The sequence below is a fragment of the Cololabis saira genome, chromosome 21 (assembly GCF_033807715.1).
Source record: "Cololabis saira isolate AMF1-May2022 chromosome 21, fColSai1.1, whole genome shotgun sequence".
In the NCBI taxonomy this organism is placed as follows: Eukaryota; Metazoa; Chordata; class Actinopteri; order Beloniformes; family Belonidae; genus Cololabis; species Cololabis saira.
Genome location: NC_084607.1, coordinates 16,543,524 through 16,554,722, shown reverse-complemented (window position 1 = coordinate 16,554,722; position 11,199 = coordinate 16,543,524). Strand labels below are relative to the sequence as shown.

Here is an 11,199-nt window from a genome sequence, read left to right as displayed (position 1 = left end):
GAGAGAATCTAAACCATATTTTACACTTACAGTTACATATTTCACATAAAACTATGACAAAAGGAAAAAGTTTACAAGATCATGACCTCATTAGTGCCAGAGATCCCTGGTCTCCTCGCCTCTCTTCACCTTTATAATACTTGAAATGGCTCTGAGAAATAACATGTTCTATTTTCTGTTAAAATTGAAAATAAGGAGAAACCTTTTTTTTTATTAAATGAAAAAATAATGTGAACCGCTGACACTATACATTTGGCAGGGACACGCGAAGAAGACCAGTTACATCAAAACCCTCACAAATCGAAAGCAACACTTAGCTTATACAACATTTTGTCCCATCGCATTTTCTTATTCAAAAAAGAAAAGACATTAATTTAAAAGGTCAAAGTTTTCAAAAATACTTTTTCTGATGATTAAAGGTTTTAAGATATTTAAAAACATAAAGAAGTGGAAGCAAGATGTTGCCTAAAAGACAAAAACCGACAGCTTCTCATACATGGAAGCAGTAGTTAAAATTTCCGACAATTGTCTCTTCTTTTCTTTTCTTTTTTAAAATAACACTTTTAATGTTTTTATTCTGTGAAAATTGGTAATTTGTACATAGAAACAAACTATACAAGGAGATTGTGAACACAGAGAAATAAATCAATCTTTAAGTTGTCAAAAATTACGTCAGATCCCAACAAAAAGAAAGCAACTAAAGACGCTGAGGATGACTTTCACATCGGTGATGCTACATCCATGTCCAAAGTGAGTGAATCTATGAATTAAAAAGAAAAAAAAAGGCAGAAAACAAGTAATTAAAATGAGTTCATCCTAAATAATGTCTGCAATAGAGGATTCGATTTTGACATTTACATAAAGAGACCTACCCATCTTCGCGGAGTCTGAGATCTTAAACGTATAGATGTGTTGATGCAGACTTTGTAACTCACCCAGATGTCCTTGATTAACTTCAGGTTCGGTATTGTGCATGAGGGAGTCCAGGGTGCGAGGTGACATGGGGAACAGGTCACTGGTGTTTCCAGAGTTTGTGCTGTGAAAACACACAAAGGAGAGAGAACTAACTGCATCAGTCTGAAAAGTACACATCCAAAAAGTGCACCGATACAGTCCTAGCTGGGAGTGTTAGTCCAGGCACGGAGGAGATGGGTGAAATGCAGGGGAACCTTTTGGTTTCTTTCAGCATTTTAAGACCATACTGGACATTATAAATGAAACAACTTTTCTACTTTCATGGTTTTATGAGGCAGTGGTGAACAATGGTAAAAAGAAAAAGGGCACTTTGAATCTCTTATAAAGGGAGCTGCTCTGCAGTCTGAAAGCACTTAATGGATCCAACAGGCAATTACTCAAGCTGGTCTTCACGTTTAACATTATCCTTTTTTGTTACCTTCTTTTGTTCGGCTGAATAACTGATTTTTCACTGAATAACTGATGTAGAAATAACACCAATAATATCTGAACTCTTCAATCACTTCCCCTCAAACCATTACAGCGAAGGTAATTTGGACTGTCTAACCTTTGCAGCTGGCTACGGATGGAGGATTTTGACATTAAGATCTGGCAGGTAGAAGTGTGACCTGAACTAAACGGAAAACAGATGAATGGTAGTGAGATGCTGCTTTATTAGAACCAGGACAAGTGGCTGTGAGTTGGAACACAAAAACAGAAATGATGTAGATGCAGCTACTGCAGCAACATCCATGAAATCCATTCCATCAAACACACAAGGCAACAAGATGCACACAAAGCCCTACATGCCACCTCCCCCCCCAATCCGCCTACCATGGGAATCCGTTCCCAAGCAGCTCACTGTCCGGCAAGTCCATGAACACGGAGGGACACCTACGGAGACAGGTCAGGATCTCACTGAGCAGAGCTCGCAACCCAAACCCACTCTGTTAAACCCACAACTAACCAAAGTGAACATGGCTCACGTGCTACGTTGTCCTGGCGCGGGCCAACCTCGCACTACCCACTCACCTGCATCTGATGCTGCATTCCTCTGCCTTCCTCATTCTTGTTAGCTTTATCGAGAGCAGTTCAATATAGTTAACTAGTGCTTAACTAGTCCTCTGATTATTGTGCTAACGCGCAGTGTGAGCCACAAACAAACTGCAGATACATGAACAGCGAGTCATAAGGGCTGACACAGGTGGAGGTCACTGGGGGAATACACTGTGAATATGATGTAAAGGCTTACAGATAAGAAAAGGTGTGAAAGATACTTACGGGGTAACACAAATGAACTTTGTCTTCAGGTACGGCTGGATAGCTGGCGGAGAGGGAAAAAAAACTGTTAGCAGAAAACCAGAGCTTTAAATAAGAGACATATGAGCTTCTTTTAAAAACAGCCTGACAAAGGCAACAGTGACTTACTGCTCGTCGAGTCTCCTCCTGCGTCGGGCTCGTGAGCTGCTTCTGGCCTGCAGTATTTCCCGAAAGCTTCCTCTTTGGGGATATCAGGATAGAGGTAAACGAGAGGCGAAACCAGGATGTTGGTGGCATCCATGATCTTGTAACCCATGATGATGTCGGCAAAAGACATGCTGTTGAGCTGCTGCTTGGTGTACGGCTCCACTGACTGGATCTGGGTTTTTCCTGTAAGTGAAAACTCAGCGTCAGAACACAAAAATCCTGAAGGTATAACAAGAAGAGTTCAGAAGACTCCCAAGGTCCTACTTACCGCTGATGTCCTTCTCCACCCAAGTAAACGTGATGCCTCCCTCCTTGCTGCTCTCGCTGAAGCGCAGCAGGAAGGTGCCAGGGGGCTTTGGACTCAGTATGGCTCTCTCCCTCTCCTTACTGATAAAACCCATGATATACCTGTGAACGGGAAAGAGGATGTCAAAACAGTCTCATTGCATGTTACATCATGTTTCCCAAATGTAACAGGAAGTCAACCAGAGCAAATCCAGTCACTGCCTTTGAAACAGCCACTCACCCTTCATTCCACAGGGCAAGAATATACTTCTTCACCAGGTCAATGATGTTATCCAACCACACCCAGAAGGAAAAGCCTTTCCCGGCCATGTTTTCCTGTAAAGAGGGAGGAAAAATAACGTTTGTTTTTGTGTGAGTTAAGACAGAAACGCTTGTGTGTATTAATAGCAAAGTGAAGTACCTTGCAGAACTTGGCCCATGTGATCTGACATCCAGAGTAGTTGACACAAGGCCCTAAATGGAAGGTGCCAGGAGATGACTTATTAGTACAAAGGAAATATTAATAGGTAAGGAGACGTTCAGGCTTAACATCCTACCGAGTAATTTCTCAGCGAGAGTGGTGAGCTGCTCGATGGTCAGGCCTCTCTTGGTGGTTGAGGAGAACTGCCAGCTCAGAACCTCAGCCACCTGGTCCCATGTTCCCACTGGAGGCTTGGTGAAGAAGTTCACATTCTGTGCAAGGAGATGCAAGGCAACATCTGCTGAAAAACGCTCAACTCTTCAACTGAAAACAGCTGCGTCTCTACAGTCAACTTTCTGCTCCTGCAGAGTTCAGATCTTTCCACCTGAGGGCGCTGCCTTACCTTTGGGTGATTCGTGAGCATGTTATACCACAGGATGGAAGCCCAAGCGTTGGGCATCTGGCAGATGTTTGAAATGACCACCACAGGCAGGGAGTGAGTCTGCAGACAGTGGGCAACGCTTAGTTTACTACTGAGATTAAGATTCAATCTGATGCAAATATGCAGAAAAAAATACACACCTCCAGATCTATCTTCAGGCCTTGGTGATAGACTTCTGTCTCAAAGGTGATAAGATGAAGTTCCTCTGTTACAATCAGAGAGGCCTTAAAATAAAACAAGAGGGACATATTTGTTTTTTATCCTCTAAATGTAAGCGGTCGAGGAAATAATGATTTAGACAAATACAAGCAAAGGTTGCATCCTTACAGCTCGCATTCTAAGAGTTTTGATTACTACAGAACATTATCTGACAACATATCAGATATCACCATAACATAGAACTTACATCGCTGTTGGTCCGGCCGCCATTTCCGCACCTCTGTTCACGTAGAGTCTGCGGCAAACAGGAAGTCAGTACTCCAGATCTCCAGACCAGGCCACAATCAAACAACTTTATCAAGTCTTGGATGTTTGCGTCCATAACTCACCAAGTGTTTAAACTCTGCTGACAGGCTGCCGTTGTTGGATTCCTCCATGTTCATGACTTTTGTGTTAGTGCCAAGGATGTTAAATTTTCTTGACCTAAGAAAGTCGAGCAACAGCAACAACTGAGACTCGTCTCTGAAATAACGCCTATTAAATATTCTGGCCTTAATAGATGTCAAAGTCTTACCCTCTAATTGCAGCCACATCGCCAGATTCCCTGAAAAAAACAGTTGAAAATCAGTAAAACATGTTCTCCTAAGTTGTTCAATCAAATTATATCCCAGTATTACAATATAAAATACCAGATTTTATATTTAAAACAAACTCACTTGTCAATGCAAACTTTAATTTTCAGCTGGTAATTGAGTTCAGGAAATTTTACCAGTAATCTTGAAAGAAAAAGGACAAAAGAGCAAAGAGACAAAATAATAAGAATACAAAGTCTTATCATAAATGTTTAGGAATATGCAAGTTAGATCTGATGAGGTATTGTGAGTATTACCTGACTTTATTTGTGAACTGCACTCCTGTTTTTATGACCAGAGGTCTGTCTGGATGCATCGGCATACACGGCTGCCTTTCCACCACAAACGCACTAAAATTTTAAGTAAATCATGTTTCAGATATTTACAGAAAACATCACAAAATATTTACTCTACGAGTCTATTCTAAGAATCTCAAAATTTTAATTGCATCTTGCAGCCTTCATTCAAAGACTGAAAGTCATTTAAAAGTCAAAACATCTCCTAAATAAAGGTTGTGAAGCAGGATAGAACCCCCCGAATCATTTTTAAGAGGAACTCGGATACACAAGAACGGTTCATCATTTCATATACCTCTTCATGAGATTTCTGAACAAATCCACTATCTTCTCTTCCAGGGCAGGCCGATGCTGAATGATTGGGTCTCCTTTGTAAGACACTTTCTGCTGAAGCTCCTCCAGCTTCTTAATCTGCTGACGGATCTGGAGCTGGGACTCAGCCAAGGACGTGATCCTGATTTAAAAAATGAGTTCACATTTCATGAGATAAATAGTGATGGATGAGCCCTGTGAATAAGAAACCTTAAGATTGATTAAGGGAGATCACCAAGAGGACGATAAAACCAAAGAGGAGGCTGACGTCCGGTGTCAGCTACCAAATTTCTTGATTTATAAATGCAAAAGACATCTATTTTCTTAGGTTAAGTTACTTTCACTGTAACCTTTGCACTTGGAAAAATAATTTAACTGCACTTTTTACATCATGCAGCTTCATCATCTCTTAAATTTGACTCGAAAGAGAGTGAATTTGATTGAAGGGGTGAATACGTTTTTTAAAGCATGTTTACCATGTTTCAAGGCGATCGAGGCAGATGTTTGGTGGGCCTCCGATACAGGCGATTTGTTGTCTTCTCTTCCAGTCTGCAAGCTCTTCATCTGTTAGATTCTTCTGAACGTAATCCATGGCAGTCAGCAGGCCCCCCATCTCTGTCACGATTTGCTACAAGATCACAAGAAAAGCACAGGTTAATCATGGACATAATCGGCGATCAGTGTCCAGAAGAGACTTACTATCAGTGTTAAGGATTCAACCGAGACAATATCCAGACGTAAGACCGAAATCTTTAGCGCGCAACATACTCACTATAATGCAATTCTCCACATGTTTAATGACCCTTATGTTGAGAAATTAGACATAGCAAATGTTTATAATGTAATGGATGTGAAATAATACGAGTTTAAACTTGTTTTCATCCTCACTTTATGTGAAAGGATGAGCACCCACCCTTCTGAGCTGGTCCAGAGCACTCAACATCTGCTCCAGCTGGGCCATCTTCTGTCTCGCAGCAGCAGCTTGGCTATTTCCATTTAGGTCCTGGGACAACTCTGGACACAGGATGAACATGTAGTAGATCAGCTAAAACTTCTCCATGTTTTTTTTATCTAGTTTTTATCTGATTTCCCTTTGGGGGATAAATAAAGTATTGATGGACTGAAATAAACTGATCACATTCAAATATATACCTCCTTGGCTTTTCAGGGTTTTGTAGTTAAAGTCAAAGTCGTCTTGCAAGTTTTCAAGCATTTTCATCTTCTGTTCCATATCCTGTTAAAATCAGAAAACAGTAAACATTTATTCATGTCAAAATGAACTGATTACATGGGGATAAAATAGCCGTCAGTGTCCTCAATACTACATTTTTCCAATATTTGTGAGTAAGCTTTTGATAGAACTAACCTGCACCCGCTTCCTGATGTCTTGAAGGTTGTGCTCCAGGATTTGCTGCTTTTCTGTCACTACTGTCCCTGTGGGATGGGCTGCCTGGCCGTCCTGCAGGAGAATGGCCATATAGATCAATTGTGCCAAGTCATGTTTATCAATTATGCTTTTCAAATAGCACCATAAGGTATAAAGCTAAGCTGGTGTACTACTATGTACCTGTGAAGCAGAGGTGGCAGTCTGCAAAAGTCGTTGTTCCTCCCACAAGCAGCGGGCAACAATGCGGGCAATATCCATGGGCTTCTCCAGGTACTTGCTCTGCAGATGCTGTTTAATCCTGCGCAGGTTATGCTGGTAAAGTACGTTGTTCTCCTGCAGGAAACGGCTATACTGCTGGTCTATTTCTCCCAAGAGGTTGTGGAACACCAGCGTGGCATGTGATTCCTTGTTGGCAGCGTAGGCCCTTGTAAAAAGACAGGGTAAAGTGATAAGGTTATAAGGATTAATACTTTCTACCCACACAAGAGTTCCATGTTCCAGAAAGTATTTGTTTCACTGAAAATGTTCCAAGAATACTTTTTATATTTTCACCTGCAACACGGGTCGTGTTGTCTTGCACCTGAACAGTTTTGTGTTGGGTAATTGCACTTTCTTGGAGTATTTCATTTTGTCCGATCATTTGAAGTGTAAAAGTACTTTAATTTCATGAAAACATGCAAAACTTTTAAGGACATAATACTGCTCAGGTGCATTGTGACCAGAGCGAAAGATGGGCACGCATTAAGAGCATTGTCGACTGCAATAACACAGTAGGCTGTAAGGTGTGACATTAGTATGAGAATGACTGCAAAAATCACAGTAGCTTTCTGTGTTGCAAGTTATTAAGAAGTCACGGCTCAGTGCCAGTATGGAGGGAGTGGAAGACGAACAGTTTTATGAGTTACACCGGCAATAAGAGAAGCAACATGTAATAGTACAGTAATTCAAATCCAATGGTTTCAAATATCCCTTACCAGTCCTGACTTTCAATCCAGGGGGCAAGAAACTGCCGTAGCTCCATGGGAAAGCTGTCACTGTACAGGTGGTAGAGTTGCTCCAGATATCTGGTCTCCAGTTGCTGCAACTGGTTCCACTGCGCCATCCTGACATAAACTGTCTTAAACCTACAAAAAAAAGAAACTAATTTAGTCACTGAAATGGATAAAGCCGTGATACGCGATAAACATCTCTTTAAAGACACAACAATAATGGTTTAAAGACGATATCACATGCCTTAACAGAACAAAGCGTGCCAGGAAATGGCTAAATATCACATTTTCTCTGAAAAAGATGACAGGCCCAAGTGAGGCGACATAATCAGCACAGTCACTTCCTGTTCACTGAAATGTTACGCCTCCACCAAGAAACCCAGGCCTTCACGAACAGCTGTTAGCACTCTAAGCGGGGACGAGCTACGCTGGACGAGGTTTTGCCCCAACGGTAGACAATGAAAAACAACACTTCCCTTTCTCACATATCAGAAATGTACAGAAATGAAGGTGATGGGGGACTCTTTGTGTGATGATTCATTTCATATGAATTTGTGAAAACTGTTACGCAACATGAGCAGTTTTCTTTTATTGTCAACAACCTGCTTGCAGCAGTATTATCCATCAGATCCGATTTGCATGTCCTGCAAACCTTCAGATCTGATCAAAAGCAGTGTCTGGTGCTTTCTTCTGGATTCCCTAACAAAGGGCTTTTATAGCAACCATATCAAGCACACTAGATGTATTTATCTGCATAAGACTGTGGATTCAGTCATATTATTACAGAAATTCTGATTGAACTCAGTGGTTGACTTAACATTGTTATTGTGCAATACCAGACTGTGCAATAAAGTTTGCTGAGATAAGTTAAAGACACAGTAGCATCACTTTCCTCGTAATGCAGAAAGTTCACTTTCTGTTTTCAGCAGGTACTCTTCCTGGTACAGAGCACTGGTGGAGGACCTAAAAATGTGTGTAAAACATGTAACTTGGATCAAAATCAGCATTTTATTCCTGTCAAATATCAATACTTCATTTCTGAACTTATTATTTACACTATTTAAGAGTAATAGAACATTAATCTATAGATTTGCATAAAACTGCATGGCTACGCGTGATGGACTAATAAATCATTGCAAAGGTGTTGCATTTTATATATCTTATACTTAAGGGCTTGTTTTTGTAAATAAATAGTCCATATCCAGAGGAGGAAAAACAAAAATAAAAAACTCTTGCAAAAATAAACATTTTGTGGCTCCAATTAATAAAAGAGACTTACAACTATTTGTCACACCAAGCATACAGTTTCCATATGAACCCTCTTCCTCTTTCACTGACAAGTGAAAAAGATGCTTGTCCACATTCTGATATTCTGATCATGTGAAAGGTCTGTCACATCAAAGGATGCTAACTCACCCGGAAAACAATAAAACATTTCTAATAGTTCAGAAAATACAAACAGATCCTAAACTAGGCATTACATTTAACAGTGATATCAAAAACAGGATCAGACACATGAGTCCTCCATCCTCTCTTGGTATAACTGTTATGACGCTAAAAGATCTGTGAAAACTCACTGATCAGAGGTATTAGTGTGTATATTCGCAGAATGAACACAGTGCTGTTTCAGTATTACCTATATAATACATTAATGACTTCAAGGATTTAGGCCAGAAAAGTAAAAACAACATCCTAGATCAAATTTGTAAAGTAAGCTGATGCAGTAATGGGGCACCGCAGTATGAACATTTTGTCTGCTGATCACATTACCAACATATTTTGTCAAGGTCACACACATTTTAAATGATACAAGGCAGACACCACTTAAGTGATGCTCAGGTTTCATAAATATTGACTATTAAGTCGGACAAGCAGGATATTCTTGAAAACATCATCCATTTCATTGAGTTTTTGTTTAGGTCCACTAGGTTACTACTACTACTGTCATTTAACAGACGCTTTTATCCAAAGAGACTTACATCTGAGAGAACTGTACACTATACATACAGAACATATTTCCTTTAAAAATTGTTTTTTTCTTCTTTATATTTATATTTATATTTACGATTTGCACAGTATGTCTTTTTTTTGTTTAGCTGCTGCACCATAAGGCCTTTGAGGATGACAATTCCGATACTGTATTGTGTTGCACGTGTCAGAATTGAAAGTTCAAAGTTGACTTGATTTGACTTGACTTGAACAACACAAGCAAGAAATCACATATAACATAGGTTAGTCAACATGAGTTAGCAAAACTAAACCTGGCACACCAGCCAGGTACTTTTCTTCACCCTTCAGTGCCTGATATAGTGGTTTGCCACTTACTGGTAAAGGACAATGTCATTCCATAAATCATGTCAGTGATATTCCAGGAAGAACTACGTGACAAGTACAAAGGAAACCAGAAACCGTGCCACGTTTCCTTCTTTTTTTTATGACTGTGAATATGTGTGACTGAACACAATGAAAGTGAAAATTATGGGATTTTTCATGCTTGTCATGCTCTGCATTAAAAAAAAAAGAAGATGTATCTCAATATTATAAGAGACTAATAAAGTATATACCAAGAACTCTGCCATAGGACTCCAAATGAAAATGTTGTGATTGTAAATGGATGTCCATTATGAGGTCTGGAGGGATTGATCCCCTGGGGTGGGTGTCTGGGATGTTTGTCTGCAGATGGGATGGAGATGGGCGTAACAAATAAAGGAAAACAACAAAGCTTCACCTTTCACTGGGTCAACATGGGTAAACTTAACAAGTGAACATGAATGACATGGCCATCCAGTGCAAAAAAAACCCTAAAAACATAAATAAACTGAGCATTCTGGTGTAATACTAGTACTACTAATTCAAAAGCCACGGTCGAAAATGTAATATCCCTTTAATAACTTATGTAACAGCGCTTGCATATACTGTTTCCTGGGCATGAATAACTTATGACCTACTACATTGAGTATAGTTTCCTGGCGTTATTAGTACATCCAGCCATGCATTATTGTGTCCTACTGGAATACCAACCATTGCTTGAAGGGTTCATAAAAGAAAAAACAAAAACAAAACAAAAAACACATCTCAAACATCAAATTCAGAAATCGACGCATCGTCGCTTACCTGAATCGTTGTCTCTGCTTTGGAAAGTTTTGTCGTCAAAAATATTCTTTTTGACTAACCTATACCGACAATGAAAGGCAGCAACAACCTTTCTGGGAAATTAATCTACACAAAAGAGGAAAAAAATACCCACAGAATTTTTTTTGCAACTTGTTCCCTTCCTAACACGAGAAACGCCAGTACTCGTTGCCCTGCCCATCAACTACACTGCAGTTTTTCCAGCCAATCAAACCTCACTATCTGCTTGATTGGCTCTTCAGGCGACCAATAGGAGCCCGCGGCTCAGTCACAGCCAATCACAATTGCTCTTTTAGGATAAAGAGGCGGGGCATTGCAGTGAGGTTGGTTGACAATTCTGTGTTTACTGCTGTCGCAATTGAGCTGTTCCCTTCGTCAAACCCTCCCAGCGAGAGGACCATAGAAAAGACCGTATGCGTGGTTGTTCCGGAGGGAGGAACAGCGTTTCAAGAGAACAGCGAGCCTGGAAGTCATCTGAGTTACTGGCAATACTGACGTCATCGCCTTTAATGACACTAGTGCTGTTCTTTATTGATTTCCCGCTGACGAAATTCATTGATAGATTTATTCATACTATACGTCCTCACTTGAAGCATGAACAATATATATATATATATATATATATATATATATATATATATATATATATATATATATATATATATATATATATATATATATATATATATATATATATATATATATATATATATATACATATAT

General features: G+C 39.8%; 1 protein-coding gene across 4 annotated transcripts; it reads right to left on the bottom strand.

The window, feature by feature from the left end:
• Positions 1-378: 378 nt before the first annotated feature.
• Positions 379-10,648, bottom strand: stat3 (signal transducer and activator of transcription 3 (acute-phase response factor)). 4 transcript variants are annotated; one of them, XM_061712768.1, is made up of 24 exons: positions 10,459-10,648; positions 7,330-7,479; positions 6,536-6,779; positions 6,335-6,427; positions 6,121-6,202; positions 5,882-5,982; positions 5,445-5,596; positions 4,952-5,110; positions 4,618-4,710; positions 4,445-4,504; positions 4,303-4,332; positions 4,118-4,211; positions 3,976-4,023; positions 3,710-3,793; positions 3,531-3,629; positions 3,264-3,399; positions 3,128-3,180; positions 2,948-3,042; positions 2,690-2,829; positions 2,383-2,604; positions 2,236-2,278; positions 1,789-1,848; positions 873-1,036; positions 379-760 (listed from the first exon to the last, which is right to left on the bottom strand). In XM_061712768.1, the coding sequence occupies exons 2-24, from the start codon at positions 7,455-7,457 to the stop codon at positions 720-722; spliced, it is 2,421 nt and encodes an 806-aa protein (XP_061568752.1). In that variant the 5' UTR covers positions 7,458-7,479; positions 10,459-10,648; the 3' UTR covers positions 379-719. The 4 variants fall into 4 exon arrangements, with proteins under 4 accessions (XP_061568752.1, XP_061568754.1, XP_061568753.1 ...); XM_061712770.1 differs by having other exon boundaries at positions 936-1,036; XM_061712769.1 differs by lacking the exon at positions 1,789-1,848.
• Positions 10,649-11,199: the final 551 nt, after the last annotated feature.

Bases quoted from the DNA above. Each gene is read 5' to 3' on its own strand.
- stat3 (XM_061712768.1), bottom strand. From the start codon at position 7,457: ATGGCGCAGTGGAACCAGTTGCAGCAACTGGAGACCAGATATCTGGAG. The intron at 3,794-3,975 runs GTAAGTTCTATG...TTTTATTTTAAG, and splicing joins GCGGCCGGACCAACAGCGAT to GCCTCTCTGATTGTAACAGA. The intron at 1,037-1,788 runs GTAGGCGGATTG...GTGTTTTCACAG, and splicing joins CTTGGGAACGGATTCCCATG to CACAAACTCTGGAAACACCA.